Source organism: Aulonocara stuartgranti (genome assembly GCF_965226115.1).
Source record: "Aulonocara stuartgranti genome assembly, chromosome: 16".
In the NCBI taxonomy this organism is placed as follows: domain Eukaryota; kingdom Metazoa; phylum Chordata; class Actinopteri; order Cichliformes; family Cichlidae; genus Aulonocara; species Aulonocara stuartgranti.
Genome location: NC_138952.1, coordinates 35,659,575 through 35,677,645, shown reverse-complemented (window position 1 = coordinate 35,677,645; position 18,071 = coordinate 35,659,575). Strand labels below are relative to the sequence as shown.

Here is an 18,071-nt window from a genome sequence, read left to right as displayed (position 1 = left end):
TGGGCACACAACAGACCCCACCACCAACCATGCTTTCACCCCAGACTGATCTTGGCGTGGCTCCAGCTCATGCCCCACCACTGCCACCCTATGGAGGCCAAATGCAGGTGCCCTCACACCTATCTGAAATTCGCCCAAGGTCAGTGCCAACCAACCAGACAAGCCAGTCCAACCACAGCCCTCTAACTACAGCCCCTCCAGTGTTTCGGCCAGATATACAGATAACTATGCCCCCTGCTTTTTCCCCTCAGGCCAGTGTCCATGGGCCCACTGCTACACCGGCACCCCATGTTGCCTCATATCCCAACTACCCAGCGGTGCACAGTACCCAGCATCCCACCCTGAACCAATCACTTAACACTCCTTACCCAACGATGACCGTTCCATTCAGCCCCCAAGCATACACCAGCCATCTGTATTCCACACCTGCCCCCCAAGCCGCCATGCCAAGCCCCCTAACAGTGCAGGGAGTGGGCATAATGAATAATCCCTCTGCAGCCGAGCAGACCCTTGAAAGTTCAAAGCATGGGCTGACGCCCCGTTTGCCCCACATGCCACTAGCTGCTGTCCACGACTCTCGAGCCCCCCTCCACTCATCTGCTATAAGCCCCAACACTGTCATGCCCCCTATCGTGAATATGACCCATGGAGGTTCTATAGCCCCACCCGGCACCCATGCCTCAATGCACGTACCAACCTCTGCTTTAGACCCCCAAGTTAGTGGACACCCTGGCATACCCCCCCAGCAGGTGCATACATCTTTAAGCGCTCCGGGCCGGGCTGCAGCCAACGCTAACCCCCCATTAGCTGCCTACGGTGGTTTTATACAGACTCATCAAGTGAAAAATGTCCAAGTCTTCACTGGCAGTGCTGACAGCAAGGTGCTTGTAGAGGACTGGATTCGTGACATGCAGTATCTTCTTGAGGCAATAGAGCTCCCCATTCACCTCCGCTTTTCCACGGTGGTGCGTCACCTAACTGGTGAAGCCCGAAAGCTGGTCCTGAATCTACCTCTCCATGACCAAACACCTGAAAGGGCATTCGAAGAACTGAGAGCAGAGTACGGCGACACACAGAGCTCCTCAGATCTACTAGCGGACTTCTATGAGCGTGTTCAGAGGTCTGGGGAGTCTGCCTGTTCATATGCTATAGCACTGGAGGCAACACTGCGAGCTGTGGAAGAAAACCAAAGAGGAGGCAAGCCTTTTCCTGACCGTGACAGTAAACTCACCCGGCAGTTCATACGGGGGATTAATGATGAGGATGTGTATGCGAGGATCTCGCCAATGAAGCCCCGGCTTTTGAGTTTCCGTGAGCTGCAGGCTGAGCTCCGAAATCTAGCAAAAGAAACAAAGAGATTCCAGCCTCAAAACAAATCAAAGAAAACTTATGCCCAGGTACAAGTGGCATCAGAGTGTAGTGTGAATGTGAAGGCAGAAAAGGCTAAACATCCCTCAGAGTGGTCAGAGCTAGCAGAGATGGTCAAGAAATTAGCACTGAGCCAGGAGGAGCAGATGGCCAAGTTGACCCACCTTGAATCGAGAATTTATGCTCCATCCTCTGCCACTCCACTGAGAGTCCGACCACCCCCTGGGGCTACAACCCCAATGTCAGTGGTCACATGCTACCGGTGTGGGAAGCAAGGACACATAGCCCGGGTTTGCAGAGCAGTGCTCCCGGGGCCTGAACAGACGTGGGCACACGATCCTCAGCCTGTGACCCCCATGGAGGGAAACACTTACTCAGCTCAGCCTTTAAACAGATAAAGCCCATGGTCGCCGGGGCAACCATGGGCGAGCAGCAAGTCCCCACACTGCAGGTGAACAAAGGTGACGGAGGGGAGAGCACTCCCCTAGTTGGTCCCAGGAACGAGGGGGAGGTGGAAGTCAACGGAATGAAGTGCAGGGCACTCATCGACTCTGGCTCCCAGATAACCAGTATTACGCACCAGTACTGGCGCAGCCACCCCACCCTCCATAAACAAAAACTGCAGCCTTCTAAGATACCCATAGAAGGTGCAGGGGGCCAGAGTGTCACCTACCATGGTGTGCTACGCATCAACCTAAAATTGTTGGGGAGAGAGTTTAAGGGTGTGCCTGCTTTTGTTGTCACTAACACAGAGTACCGCTCCTCTGTTCCTCTGCTTGTGGGAACTAATGTCCTCCGTGCCTCCAGAAGTCACCTCCAGGCAACCTACGGCCAGCAGTTCCTCCTCCAGGTCAAGGAGACTCATCCGGAGTGGCACGCCTCCCTGCTAGAGATTGAGAGCACTGACCAGTGTGATATGGATGACACAGTGGGCCCTGTTGTTTATACTGGTCGCAAGGTGCACATTCAAGCAGGGAAAGAGATGGATTTAATGTGCAAAATAAAAGCTGGACCACAAAGAAAGACTTATACAGCCCTAATTGAAGGCCACCCCTCCCTGCGGCTCAGCCAAGACATCCTGGTCGCCAGAGTTCTTGCTGATGTAAAGAAAGGATGTGCCCCGGTAAGAGTGATGAACCTCTCCCAGCATGCTATCACTATCAAGCCTCACACGCATCTGGCCAAGGCATCTCTGGTGGAAAGTATTGTGGACTTTTCAGACAGGGTGCGGGGCAGTCATCACATTAGCGGAGGCAGAGAAGCATGCCTGGGTATGGACCACGTTGTGGCAAGCCAGGAAGTGGATTTAAGTGGAGCAGATGTTGAAAACGAGCACCAGCGTTCCCTTCTTAAAGAGCTTGTGGAAAGGAACATGGGTGTGTTCTCACAGCACCCCCTGGATTATGGCCATACAAAGACTGTGCAACATGAAATCCCTCTGGTCGACCCTAAGCCATTTCGACTGCCTTACCGTAAGATCCCCCCATCACAGTGGCAGGACGTGAGAAGGTTACTGACAGAAATGGAGGCAACAGGAGTTATCAGGCCCAGCAAAAGTCCATATGCTTCACCTGTCGTGATCGTAACCAAGAAAGATGGATCACTAAGGCTGTGTATTGACTACAGGAAACTGAACTCCTGTAGCACGAGAGATGCTTTCCCTCTCCCCAGAATAGAAGAAGCCCTGGAGGCTCTAGGGCAGGCAAGATACTTCTCCACCCTTGACCTCACCTCTGGTTATTGGCAGGTGGAGGTGGCGGAGCATGACAAACACAAGACGGCATTCAGCACCCCTATGGGGCTGTTTGAAGCAAATCGTATGCCCTTTGGACTGCAGAATGCTCCCTCCACCTTTCAGAGACTCATGACCTGCTGCTTTGGCGACTTGAACTTCACCCACCTCCTAATCTATCTTGATGATCTCATCATATTCTCCAAAACCTTTGATGAGCATCTGGAAAGACTGCAGCTGGTGTTCGATCGGCTTCGGGAGCATGGCTTGAAGTTAAAGCCTTCTAAATGCCACCTAGTGAGAAAGGAGGTTCAGTATTTGGGTCACTTAGTGTCTGCTGAGGGGATCCGGACAGACCCAGAGAAGATCAGCAAGGTGAAAAACTGGGTGAGGCCCACAAATCGCAAAGAAGTGTTGCAATTCCTGGGATTCGCTGGATACTATAGGCGGTATGTAAGTGGGTACTCTACCCTAGCTGCTCCCCTGTACCGCCTAACTGCTGGTGACCCCAGAAAGAAAAGGAGAGGGGGAAAGAAAAGTCTGGCTACCGACCCACCCTTTTTGTGGACAGATGAATGCGAGAAGGCATTTAAGACCCTAAAAGAAAGGCTGACAAGCGCTCCAGTGCTGGGATATCCTGACTATAGCTTGCCCTTCGTTCTGCAGACGGACGCCTCAGGGGAGGGTCTGGGCGCCGTTCTAGCTCAGATCCAAGGTGGAGCTGAGAGGGTCATAGCCTTCGCCAGTAGAGGTTTGAGCCCAGCAGAGACAAGGTATCCTGCACACAAACTCGAGTTCCTTGCTCTTAAATGGGCGGTCACCGACAAATTCTACGACCACCTCTATGGGCGTAGATTCTCTGTCCAGACAGACAACAACCCTCTCAAGTATGTTATGTCATCAGCGAAGCTGGATGCCACAGGCCAGCGGTGGGTGTCTAGGCTGGCTGCTTTCGATTTCGATGTCCAGTATCGGAGGGGACAGAGCAACACAAACGCCGACGCCCTCTCTCGCATGTCTAACCAGGAGGTCATGCACATCCTACAGACATGCCCTCAGTGGGTGGGTGTCGACGAACAGGGGCATGGTGCGACACAGGCTACCCAGGATACTCAAAGCCTCACTGGCCATGGCACGCCTACAGGGGAGGAACTGGAACTCGGGCCACCTACATCCACTGAGCCTTACAGGGATGTGGGGATGGAATCCCTGCCCACCATGACCAAACAGGAGATCCGTGCAGGGCAGAAAAAAGACCTCGTTATTGGCCCTGTCTTGCACTATAAGAGTATGAACCAGAAGCCGAGCCGCAGTGAGCGAATGAGTGCCGAAGGACACGTGCGCCTTCTCTTAAAGGAGTGGAGAAGGTTAGCGGTAAGGGATGGCATCCTGTACCGCTGCGTCCAAGACAGCCAAAGGGGAGTAGTTGAGCAATTGGTGCTACCAGAGGATTTGCGTATATCAGTGAAGACTGCTCTCCACGATGACTCAGGCCACCTTGGTTTTCAGAGGACATTGCACATGATAAGGGAGAGGTTTTATTGGCCACGGATGTTCCAGGAAATCAAGGCTTGGTGCGAACAATGTGAGAGGTGCTGCCTTAGGAAAACTCCAACCGCAGGGGTCAGGGCCCCCCTGGTCAGTATCCACAGCAGTGCCCCCTTGGAGCTAGTTTGTGTGGATTTTTTGACTCTTGAGAAATCAAAAGGTGGTATCGAAAATGTCCTCGTGGTCACTGACCATTTCTCACGCTATGCGCAAGCATACCCCACTAAAGACCAAAAAGCCAGCACAGTGGCTAGGGTGCTGTATAGAAACTTTTTCTGTCGGTTTGGCTTCCCAGCAAAACTGCATGCAGACCAAGGGCGCAATTTTGAAAGTGCTGTGGTGAAGGAGCTGTGTAAATGCACCGGCATCACTAAGACCCACACCACGCCCTATCACCCACAGGGCAACGGGACAACTGAACGGTTTAACCGCACCCTCATGAACATGCTGGGGACGCTAGAACCTCACCTGAAACCCCGGTGGCACGAATATGTGGATGCAATGACACACGCCTACAACTGCACCCGCCATGATTCGACAGGGTACACACCATACTACCTGATGTTTGGCAGGCATCCACGGCTCCCTGTCGACTTGGTCTTTGGGCTGTCAACCACTAATGGGTCGGGGGGATATAGCGATTATGTCCAGACCCTGCATGACTGCTTGTCACAGGCTTACGCACAGGCTAATCAGGCCTCTCGCCAGGCTAAGGGTCACCAGAAAAGATACTATGACCGACAAGCAAAGAGTCAAAGCTTCAGCCCGGGTGACAGAGTCCTGGTTAAAGTGTGTCATGTGGAGGGGCGAAGCAAACTAGGAGACAAGTGGGAGTCACGTCCATACATTGTGGTGAAGAAACAGCCAGACATGCCGGTGTATGTGGTGCGATCGGAAAATGGTGATACAGAGAGAGTGGTCCACCGCAACCTACTCACGCAGTGTATGTTTCTTCCCGTGGAGCAGGTGGGAGAGGAGGCAAGAGAGGAAATGGAGCTTGACGTGGAGGAGGTTCATGGAGGAGGGATTGAGGACAGTGGAGAGCAGGCTGGTGAAGTAATCAGACAGGATGAAGAGTCGGACATGATCGAGGACGGGGAGACTGATAGCCTGGAAGGAGGTGTGGAGGGAATTTCACCTGAAGCAGCAAATGGATCACTTGCCCCCACAGGACCGGAGGAAAGGGACCCAGGGGCAGCACAAGAGAGTGAAGATTGGAGGGGGAATGAGACTGCCAGGGTCACCCACTCACCTCCCAGACCAAGAGAACCAAGGAGGAACTTGCCGAGGAGTCGGCATCCCCCAAAGAGACTGACTTATGGGTTGAGAGTTAACGAACCAGGGGAGGATCAGGAGAAGATAGAAAGGGGATGGAAGCTGTGGCAGAGGGCCAAAGCAAGAAGGGCTGCAGGAAACACATAGGATACACACATAGACATTTTCACATTACACTGCACATCTTCCACCACCATTATTCTTGTGTACATAGTGAGACTGTTCTGTTTTATTTTGTTTTGTTTGATGACTGGGACGCCATCACTTAAAGGAGAGGCGGATGTAAGGTAGTGACTGGAATAAGTCACAAGGTGTCGCTGTTGAGCTGCATATATGGTGTAAATGTTAGCAATTTTGGCCATTCGTCCTCTGCAGGACACCGTACTTTAGATTTCTTGTTCGCGCGGGCGCCATCTTGGGTCAGTGTTTGCTGTGATTTGCGAAGGTAAGCACTGCCAGTGGCGAACTGCATCAGTTTTGTGTTGTATTCATCGCGGAGACCGTGGAATGTTGTAGAAGGCACGGTTATTGTTACTTAATGTGTATTCTGTGTATATGTGTTGTTGTATTTTGCAATGTTGATAGTCACGGAGTGTTTGCTGTGATTTGCGAAGGGCCAGCAGCAGAGTTGGAGTGGTGTTTGCCCCTGCTTCCGAATAAACGGCGCGGTCCGAGCCACAAATTGAACACCTGTGTCCGACTGGTCTCTCTGCGGTGCACCCCAATCCAACACAATTTAACACAACGCAGAGTCCGGGGTGTAGGGAGGCCCCTGCACTGGTTGGGTTACATAAAAATTTAAAAAAAATCAGGAATAGGGCAAATACTTGAGCACTGTGGTGGTGCTTTTCAGATGTTAAACATGTCTCTTTTGGCTTTTTTTGTTTTTGTTTTTACTCTTTCAGATGCTGCTCTGCATGAGATTTTAACTGAACATAAGATCAGTCTGAGGAGGGGATGTGAACGTGTAACTGAAGGAACTGATGAAACAGGAAGTAGAACCCTCCTCAACACAATCTACACTGAGCTCTACATCACAGAGGGACAGAGTGAAGAGGTACATATACAACATGAGGTGAGGCAGCTGGAGACAGCTTCCAAGATGGATGCCCTCCATGACGCTCCAATCAGGTGCCAGGACATCTTTAAAGCCTTACCTGACCAACAGAGACCCATCAGAGTGGTTCTGACCAACGGCGTAGCTGGCATTGGAAAAACCTTCTCAGTGCAGAAGTTCACTCTGGACTGGGCAGAGGGCTTGGAGAACCAACATGTCAGTGTGGTGATTCTGCTTTCATTCAGGGAGCTGAACCTGATCAGAGATGAGCAGTACAGTCTTCTGGAGCTGATCCATGTTTTCCATCCAACATTACAGAAGGTCACAGCAGAGAAGCTGGCTGTCTCTCAGCTTTTGTTCATCTTTGACGGCCTGGATGAAAGCAGACTTTCATTGGATTTCACCAACAGGAAGCTGGTGTCTGATGTCACACAGAAGTCATCAGTCAGCCAGCTGCTGACAAACCTCATCCAGGGGAATCTGCTTCCCTCAGCTCTCGTCTGGATAACTTCCCGACCTGCAGCAGCGAATCAGATCCCTCCTACATGTGTTGACAGGGCAACAGAAGTACGAGGTTTCACTGACGCCCAGAAGGAGGAGTACTTCAGGAAGAGATTCAGTGATGAAGAGCTGTCCAGCAGAATCTTCTCCCACATGAAGACATCCAGGAGCCTCCACATCATGTGTAGAATCCCAGTCTTCTGCTGGATCACTGCTACAGTTCTGGAGCACATGTTGACTACAGAGCAGAGAGGAGAGCTGCCCAAGACCCTGACTGACATGTACTTACACTTCCTGCTGGTTCAGACAAAGAGGAAGAAGAACAAGTACCATGAGGGACATGAGACGAGTCGACAAGAGCTGACAGAAGATGACAGGGAAGTTCTTCTAAAGCTGGGGAGGCTGGCATTTGAACATCTGGAAATAGGAAACATCATGTTTTACCAAGAAGACCTGGAGCAATGTGGTCTGGATGCCACATATATTTCAGTATATTCAGGAATTTGCACAGAGATCTTCAAAAAAGACTGTTTAATCCTTCAGAAACCAGTCTACTGCTTTATTCATTTGAGCATCCAGGAGTTTATGGCTTCAGTCTACATGTTCCACTGTTACACCAACAAAAACACAGAGGTGTTGAAAGTATTCTTGGAGCAAAACTGCGAGGTTCAAAACAGTCATTCTGATGATGAAGATTTTGATGATGAAGACTCTGATGGTAATACTGAAGTCTTTTCCAACTCTGGTTATGTTATCCCCTCCTTAGCTGACTTTCTTACGCTGGTGATGGAGAAATCCCTTGAAAGTAAAAATGGACACCTGGACCTGTTTGTTCGATTCCTTTATGGTTTGTCTCTGGAATCCAATCAGAGACTTTTAGGCCACCTGCTTGTCTGGGCAGAGGTCTGGCCAGAAATGATCCAGGCAGCCATAAACAACTTGAAGGAAATGAACACCCACAAAATCTCTCCTGACAGAAGCATCAACATCTTCCACTGTCTGATGGAGATGAACGACCTCTCAATACATCAGGAGCTTGAAGAGTTCCTGAAGTCAGAGAACAGATCAGAGAAACTTACGGCAATTCACTGCTCAGCTCTGGCCTACATGCTGCAGATGTCAGAGGAGGTTCTGGATGAGTTGGATCTGACAAAATATAACACCACAGTGGAGGGACGGCAGCGGCTAATCCCAGCTGTGAGGAACTGTAAGAAGGCTCGGTAAGTCCAGATTGTAGCACAAACATCAACATTGTAGAGTTGTTGTTACTATGTGACAGCCAGTGTTAATTTAACAGCAATTTATGATTCAATTTTATTAAACTCTGTTGACTAAAACATCATTTAGTTTTAGTCATTTTTATAGCTTTACACTACATTCAGTCATTCACACATGCATTCACGTCCTGGGGTACACTGATAGAGGCGAGGCTGCCGGACACTGGCGCCACCGGGCCCTCTGACCACCACCAGTAGGCAACGGGTGAAGTGTCTTGCTCAAGGACACAACGACCGAGACTGTCCGAGCCAGGGCTCGAACCGACAACCTTCCGATTACAAGACGAACTGCCAACTCTTGAGCCATGATCGCCTCTTGTATAAATAAATATAAGATTATAGCAGACTACCCTAAAATGGATTCAGTGACTAAAAAATGTTTGTCGTGTTTTTACTGATGAGAATTGCTCTACACGGTTTACAAAGAGTCTTATTCTCCTTAACGTATGTCTTAATGATGGCAGATGGCCATCCCTCACTGAGGCTGGTTCTGCTTCCTGTTAAAATTGAGTTTTTCTTTCCCACTGTTTCCCACATAAAATGGCATAGCAACAAAAAACCTGACTTTTATAGAGATTATAAAGTATACTCTATGACAGGGGTGGGCAATTCCAGGCCCCGAGGGCTGGTGTCCCTGCAGGTTTTAGATGTGTCCTTGAACCAACACAACTGATTTAAATGGCTAAATTAGCTCCTCAACATGTCCCGAAGTTCTTCAGAGGCCTGGTAATGAACTAATCATGTGATTAAGGTGTGTTGACCCAAGGTGAGATCTAAAACCTGCAGGACACCGGCCCTCGGGGCCTGGAATTGCCCACCCCTGCTCTATGATCATCGTGTTGTGAGGAAATAAAGAACATTGTCATCCATCCATCTATTCATCCATTTTTCATATTCTTGAGCAATACGTTTCAGGGCCTTCTGAAATTCTGTCAACATGTTTTTGTGAACATTGGCTGCTTGTTATTTTCAGGCCAGACATTTTAACTGACTGTTTTCAGAGGAATGCTTTTTTTAAGCCACTTAACACTGACCTGTGATCATTTGAGTGACTTTCTGCTAAACAAGAGTAACTTTGCATGTTTGATTTGGCAGAGTGTTATCAATAGGAAGGAAAAATTCCTTTTTTACAGGATGAAACCTCCAGCAGAGGTAGGTTCATACCACAGTCCAGAATCCATCTACTGTTCAATGAATCCTCATCAGAAATTGTCTGGGTGGAAGAGTGACTATCAAGAAGCTATTAAGTCAGAAAACTTGGAAAAAAAGGCTATAGTATGTTGAATTACACAAGAACTTCACTGAAAATCAATGGAAACATGTCTGAGTGATGGATCTAAATGTGATATTTTGGGGCTAAACCATCGTCAGGATGTACAGAAACCAGGACAGAGGTCCAACAATGCAAATATACAGCCATCTGAAAAACACAGTGGAGGTTCTTTCATGGTTTGGGCTGCATTTCAGATGGGTTGTTTTATTTGGCAAAGTAATTTATTGAGTTTTCTCTAATCTGCATTTTCTTTGTTCATTTGCTGCTCTCCGTGTTACTAACTACATTTAATATAAACTTCTTACTGCAGACTTTCTGGCTGTGGACTCTCATGGATTCACTATGAATTGTTGGCCTCAGCTTTGAAGTCAAACCCCTCCCACCTAAGAGAACTGGACTTAAGTGAGAATTATTTGCAAGATTTCGGCTTGAAGCTGCTAGCTGCTGGACTAAAGAGTCCACATTGTAGACTGGAGAGTCTGAAGTTAGTATAGCAGTTCTTTCATGGTGAATGCCGTATATGTTTTTGTATTTTAATGTCATGGCTTCAAATGTGCAATAATGTCTTGTTCCTGCACATCTTTTCATTTTATATTTGTCCTTTATCTACAGACTTCAGAAATGCAAACTGTCAGAGAGTTCCTGTGTGATTCTGGCATTGGCTCTAAAATCCAACTCATCCTATTTGAAGGAGCTGGATTTGAGTTTTAACTCTCTGCAAGATGCTGGAATGAAACGACTGTTAGCTGAACTGGAGATCTCAGAATGCCATCTTGAAATTTTGAGGTTAGGCAGCATTGTTCAGTTGTAATAGGTCATTAGAAATATTGCTTTGGTGACGAATACATATATTTGACAAAAATACTTATATATCTACTAATATTTTTTTCAAAATTCTATTTGTGCAATTGTTAATTTGGACAGTTTTAGTTGTAATCTTTTCACAAAAACATCACTTAGCTTTAGTCATAAAAGGCATAAACCTTTAGGCATCAGTTATTTTAGTTTTAGTCTAGTGTTGACTAATGTAAAGGTCTCCCATAATTTTACTTTTAAAAGTTGCTCCACAGGCTTAAAGGGTCTGATTCTTTTTGACATGAAGTTGTGATTAAATCTTGTCTCTCCAGAACATTTTTATCATGTTTTTATTTGTTGATTTTACTTACATTATTCTTATTCACTTGTATTTTAGTTTTCATGAGTGCAAAAAAATAAAAAAATATAAAATGAACACTGGTTTTATGATAGGATTTTGTGTACCACATAAAATGGTTAAAATTTAGATTCTAAATGTTGTGATGGACAAATATAACCACTACCTACTGAAGGATTTTTAATAACTTCATTTTTAATTGCAGGCTGAAAAGCTGTATGTTGATTGAGACCAGCCGCCATCTAATCTCATTTCTAATGTCTCGTCTGAGAGAGCTGGACCTGAGTGACAACAATCTGCAGGATTCTGGTGTGGAGCATCTGTCTCATGGACTGGAGAATCCAAAGTGTAAACTAGTGACTCTCAGGTTAAACAGAACTTTATTTAAGATTTTATTGCTACAGACTGATATTGGACAAAATCCCAATGTGTCATTGTATATATTGTAATCAATGAAGGATGTGTTGTTTTCAGACTGAGCTTATGCAAGTTGTCAGCGATGAGCTGTGATTTTCTGGCCTTGGCTCTGACGTCTAACCCCTCCCATCTGAGAGAGCTGGACCTGAGTAAAAACAAGATACAGGATTCAGGAGTGAAGCGGCTTTCCACTGCCCTAGAATCATTGTGTTGTAAACTGGATACTCTAAGGTACTGAAGTCATACTTACTGCACCTTTTATTCTTGCTAAAATCCACTGTATGGCTTTCAGGTCTGTTTCATAACCATCAACATGTGCTGAATGGCAATTAATAATAGCACTAAAAGTGCTATTATTCTTTCAATCAAATAATGTCTGTCACTTACAGAAGAGTGTCCTGAAGACCTTGCCTAAGAGGTGTTGCGGTCAAATGCGTGAACAACCTCAGCTGGCTCCTTTTGATTTGAAGGAGTACAGTGGCCTTACTGAGTTCCTTTCTGAAAAGTCCTCAGTAGGCCAACCAGTGGAGAAAATTCATTTCACCTCTTGTATCCATAATCTCATTATAGTCACCCTAATAACGTATTTAACTACCTCAGTGAACTTCTCCCTATTGATGGGCGAGTCCTGCTCATTCCCAGACTCTGCATCTTCTATACAAGGTGTGTCGGCGGGATTTATTCCAGCACATGACTATATTCTCAGTTAAAGTCAGCTGCTTTCCCATCCCAACTCAGTTTGTTAGAATTGCTTTGAGGCTGACTCAAAGCCTTGTCACATGGCCTCAACAAACTGGCCTCACCAAACTCCACCCACAGACTACTTTTGCTTTGGCTACTGCCAGTGCTCCACTGTGCTTTGCCTGTTGATATCTCTCAGCTGCCTCCAGAGAGTGTCTGCTGGGAGGCTCCCAGCACCCCATCGCTATATTCTGGGGAACTGTGTTCTGATGTAAATGATGTAAATGACATTCTGGTATTAGACTCTTTAGAGAAGCTAAATATGATTTTTGTTTGTTCTTGATAATATTTCTGAAAATTTCTGGAAAATCTTTAAAATTTGAGAAGTAACTCTCTTTCATTTGTAACTTTTAAACATTTTCTTTTAAGTCAAGAGAGGAATCATTAAGTCAAACATCTGAAAGGCTTTAATCATTTTATTTTAGCACTTGTTTTTATAACAAAGCTGATATATCTACATTTGTGTTCTCAACAAATTATTTCAAACCCCAATAACAAATTTTATTTTACATTAATAAGCGAGATAATAAGAGAGATTTAGACTGATTTAAATATTAAGAAAATCTAATGGTCAGAACGGGCAGCATCCCACCATCCTCTGCCTCAGCACTGACCCCTCTTCTCCAACTTTGAGTTTTATTTTTAATGTATTACTTGCTGAAGGAAAAATTCCTAAATGATGGAAAACATGTAAAAATTCTCCCAGTCCACAGAAGTAGAGGAGTAAACAGTGACTTTAATTACTAGCAATCCTCAAATCCTCAAAAAAGTAAAACTACACTCCCAGTAAAAGGATTATTATTTAATGGTATTTCTTCACTTTATATACTATTTACATTGAGGATTTTCACTGAAGGCATCAAAATATGAACGAACACATATGTGATTATGTAGTAAACAAAAAAAGTGTGAAAAATTTCAAAACATATTTTATATTTTAGATTCTTAAAAATACAATCCAACAGTACAAAATTCATTGTACTGTTAGAAAATCAATGATGGCATGTCATTGCAGTATGCTGTGGTAGCCATGCTGGTTCAGTGTGCCTTCAGTTTTGAATAAATCCCAATCAGTAACTCCTTCAAAGCACCCCCACAACAGCACAACTCCTCCTCCATGCTTCACAGTGGGAACCATGTAGAGACCATCTATTTACATTTTCTGTCAAAGACAAAAGGTGGTACCAAAGATCTAACACTTGGACTCATCAGTCCAAAGCACAGATTTCCACTGGTCTAATGTCTGTTTCTTGTGTTTCTTGGCACAAACATATCTCTTTTGCTTGTAGTGTAATTTTCAATCACAGGACATTTTAACATTAGCTTGACCTCTTCTATAAAGATTCATTGTAGAATTTTAAAAGTTTACATGTTTTACTTTCATGCATTTGTTTGACTTTTTGTTTGTATTTCTGTGTTGTTAGATGAAGAATTGAATTAGTTTTAAGCCTACATTTGAGAATCCACAGGTCAGATTGTTTGCTACATACTTGGGTTGAGATGCTTCTTTAGAGCTAGATAAAGAAATCTGTCTTTTGCTCAAACATCAGAGATCCGTGAATTATTTTCTATTCTTTCAGACTGTCTTTCTGTCAGATTACTCCCAAAGGCTGTGATTATCTGGCCTCAGCTCTCAAGTCCAACCCTTACCACCTGAGGTACCTGGACCTGAGTTACAACAATCTCCTACGGGATTCAGGAGTGAAGCAGCTGTGTGATTTCCTGGAGAGTCCAAACTGTAGACTGGAAATTCTCAGGTTAGATCGCACATTCATAAATTATTAAACCATGTATAGAGATTAAGGGTAGTTCTGACAGTTTGCATTATACTGAGTTATTTCCAAAGCCTGTTATATATTCATGTCAAGCCCATTAATTACTTGTAGTTGTATTGCACTAACCTTAAATCACAAGTAATCGATAATTAGCGTGTTACACTAGTTACTTTTTTTTTTTTTAAGCCTGACTGTTTATAATTCTTTTTCCAGGCTCAGTTTCTGCGGTTTGTCAAACCTCAGCTGTTCTTTCTTGGCTTCAGCTCTGAAATCCAACCCCTCCCATCTAAGAGAGTTGGACTTGACTCTAAACAATCATCTGGGAAACACTGGAGTAAACCAATTGTCCAGTCTGATGGAGAGTCCAGAATATAGACTGGAGACTCTAAGGTGAATGAGTCAGTCTGACATGATTAAAATATACTGTACTATAAATTGCTTCCCAGTTTCAAATTATTAACTTTGTGAAAAAAAAATGTCCTTGAAACTTTATGAGTGACAGAGACAACAACAAGAATACATAGTTTCCTTAGGAATTATTAAAGTATTCTGATTCTGAAGGGCAAGTAAAAGTGAGGCAAAGGAGAGGCAGGTGAGGCTCTATTGACAAAATCACCTAGACAACACATTTGGAAATATCTCTTTACTCTTCAGAGTCTATATTAGATAGGTAAATGGTAACTGGACTGTTTCTACTCTACTCAAACATTTGGAGCACTCAGAGTTAGATTTATTAATTGCTTCATATAAATCCTGCACCTCCCTAGCCTAGTGGTTTTTCTACAGTATGTCAAAATAGTGACTATTTTACTGGATTTTCAATCTGCGCAAGTGAAAACAGGAAAAAAAGAGAACCGGGAAGCTAGTGTACAGTCACTGTGGCTAAAATGCTTAAAGTACTCAGAGTAAATCTAAATGTAATGTTATCCTTGAGAATTCTCAGGATATCAAAGCAGAACTCTGCAATAGCAGATGGATCCTGATGAGTTATGGCCACAAAACAAATAACTCTTGTCTGGACCTGATGTGCTGCTTCAGGCTTGGAAATGATGGGTTCTCGCCGTAAAAGCATGATGATTTTCTCTGGGTTGTAGTCAGTGACCAGACATTTCTAATTCTCTCTTGTCCTGTTCAGGGTGAAGTAAGACTCTTGAACGATGGAGAGGAAGACAAAGACAAAGTGACCGAACGGAAGAAAGCAGTGTGATTCTACAAAGGCCTTTTTGACAAACCCAACCAATGTGTCTTTGGCTATTCATTTGTTTTATTTATTCAGTTTTATTTACAGAGCGCCAAGTCACAGCAACCCTAGCTTCAAGGTACTTTACATTGTAAGGTAGACCCTACAAGAGGTGTTCATGAGGTTGTAGATATTACCTTGGGTCAACACACCTTAATCAAATGATTAGTTCATTGCCTCTTATCCTTATTTTTTCTTTTTCCTTTGACCCTCTAATAGGCTGGAAGATGTATTTTACTTCATTGTTTGCATTTTTGTATGTGGCTGTTTAAATTAAATTGAATAAATGAGGTTATTATTGCAGTAGGCAAAAGTTTTAATATCGAACTAGTGACATTTTTTTCCATTTAATTTCTACTTTTATAATCTTATCCTACTAAGGTTCTCTCACTCCAGTACTCAGTATGTTAGTTCTATAACCATGTAGACTTTTCTGCTGCATTAGGTGATGGGCTTGTTCACGCTGCCATTGTTTCTTTAAACATACACTTTTCATACACTATCTTAATAGTGTATGAAAAGAATAAATTTTTATATACATTCACCAGCCAACTCTGCCAAAACTCAGCTGTTGTATTCCTGCTTTCATTAAATTAATCATCAGTAAACTTTGTCCTAAGGACAGTTACAGAGTTAAAATACTTACTGCTAAGTAGGGCTGCACAATTTTGCATAAAATGAGAATCACGATTTTTTTGGCTTAGAATTGAGATCACGATTCTCTCATGATTTTCTTTTCCAGTATAAATATTTATTGAACTTATTAACTGCACATCAACGTTGTAACAGTTGAGACTGAACATAAAAACAATAAATAAACATAAAAACAACAAAATGTCGTACTGCTTGAAATTCCGTCTCCACCGTTGCTCGACGCTGCGTGTACAGAGCAGGTAGTGCAACAATAGAAAAATAGTTGCGGGACGGCACTGTGTAGCGTTTGTCTAGGGTGTTGATCGTTTTCCTAAATCCCTCGTTTCGCACAGTGTTGATGGAGCCATATCTGTGGTCAGGTGATAAGTGATAGCCTCCGTGATGTCTTTGTGCCTGCGGGAGTTCGACGGGTATAGGGAAGCGCTGTATGAGGTTCCCGTTATTGATGTTTGGGTGGTTGACCGGGACGGATTTTTTCCTGTCACTTTCTCGTCATCCCTGACGTGCTCTCCGTTGTTGTTTCCCTGCTAATTTTAGCATCACACGGCACAGCTTCTGTATCACGTGGTATAAGGCTCCGCCCTTGTCATTTGTTGAGCAGGAAGAGTGAGCGCTTGTTTTCATGCAGAGTACGTCCCGGATCAAAATGCGGTACAATCGTTGTCTTTTTTTTCTTTTTTTTTAAAATCGTTGTCATTTGGAAATGAGATCGCACATAAGTATGAATTCAGATTGCGATTTTCTAACGATTAATCGTGCAGCCCTACTGCTAAGTTAATATAATTTCATTGTCGCATTGTAAAGAGAAAACGCTGTTTCCCCACACCGCTCTCGATGCCATAACACTTATAACCACAGCACGTGTCGAAACCACAAGTATCCCTCCATAGCCGGTTTTCATCCTTGTCGCAATATAGAAGGAGCAAATCAGGAGAGGGATCTCACATCAGCTGATGTCGGTCATGTGACAGTGTGTAGTTGACGAGGGTTACAAATGTTCATTTTCTCAGCAGGTAGATGATAGGGTCATTCCAGCTTTCTCCCCGGCAAAAGTAGCCCTTTAGTTGTCAGTAGTGATGGCCAAATGAAACTTTCTGAAGCACTGAAGCTTGTGTGGAAAAAGGGTTCATTACTCAAAGCTTTTCAACACGTTCCTCTCTGGTGACATCTGGTGGCCAAAGAAATGAAGAGCAGCTTGAATCTACAAAATAAAACTAACTGCTTCATTATGACTGCCCACTCAACAGAGTGGAGTTCTGTTTGATTTTGTGCCACCGTTGTGTTGCTTTGAGCATGTATCTTTTCAGGGATAAAAAAAAATTGTTTGTTTGGTTAATAAATAATTTTGATCAATAAACTGTCCTTATCTAAACATGTGCCATGGTGTGGTCTTTCGTTGGTTGAAACTTCTTGATAAATACAATAGATGAAAAATATAATTAATATCCATATAATAATGTAAAAAACCTCATGGAGTATGCTGTTGCCTCCATGTACTTTTGCAATTAATCACAGGACAGCTGAACAGGTACGTTTATAAATAATATTCTGTTAGGCCCATGTAGACCGTGAAGGTTGGGTACTCCGAAGTGTGCGGCCCCTGAATTGAGACACAGCTTGTGTGCTTTTTTTCTGACACACACAATGTGTATACTCTGGTATACTCTGACTAAAAGACAAAGTGAGTTCATATATGTCAAAGGGGAAGTCCAGCTCCCTGAGGCTCTACTAGCAGGGGAAAGATGGAGGGCGAGGGTCAGTGATGCAGGATGAAACATTGAGCATCAATGAATCCATCAGGAAGATCTCCCCCCAACATGATCGACTCCAAGAATGTTCCAGACAGCTGAGAACAGAAGGTGATAAGGAACAGGAGGAGGAGCCGTCACAGGTGACCAAGCCCTACATGGGATAAACTGGGACATTTACAGCTCCCTGGCAGTATGGAATGTTAATAATCCCATTTGTCATTGTCCGCAAGAGTGGTTGTGTGTTTCTCTGGTCTCTGCCTTTGGGTGGAGCCTTGTCAGCTTGCTCATTTCCCACACCTGCTACTAATT

General features: G+C 44.5%; 2 protein-coding genes across 4 annotated transcripts in view; one reads left to right on the top strand and one right to left on the bottom strand.

Moving 5' to 3' along the window:
• LOC309690688 (NACHT, LRR and PYD domains-containing protein 12-like) overlaps positions 1 to 16,204 on the top strand; it is a 23,021-nt gene extending 6,817 nt beyond the window's left edge. The window contains exons 4-11 of the mRNA XM_082507950.1: positions 6,829 to 8,701; positions 10,342 to 10,515; positions 10,644 to 10,817; positions 11,390 to 11,551; positions 11,659 to 11,832; positions 13,923 to 14,099; positions 14,331 to 14,507; positions 15,253 to 16,204. Of these exons, the coding sequence (XP_082364076.1) occupies positions 6,829 to 8,701; positions 10,342 to 10,515; positions 10,644 to 10,817; positions 11,390 to 11,551; positions 11,659 to 11,832; positions 13,923 to 14,099; positions 14,331 to 14,507; positions 15,253 to 15,262 (2,921 nt within the window). The 3' untranslated portion in view covers positions 15,263 to 16,204. The remainder of the gene's footprint in view (positions 1 to 6,828; positions 8,702 to 10,341; positions 10,516 to 10,643; positions 10,818 to 11,389; positions 11,552 to 11,658; positions 11,833 to 13,922; positions 14,100 to 14,330; positions 14,508 to 15,252) is intronic.
• Positions 1 to 18,071, bottom strand: part of LOC309690692 (E3 ubiquitin-protein ligase TRIM21-like) — a 211,147-nt gene that overhangs the window by 21,340 nt on the left and 171,736 nt on the right. The window lies entirely within an intron of this gene.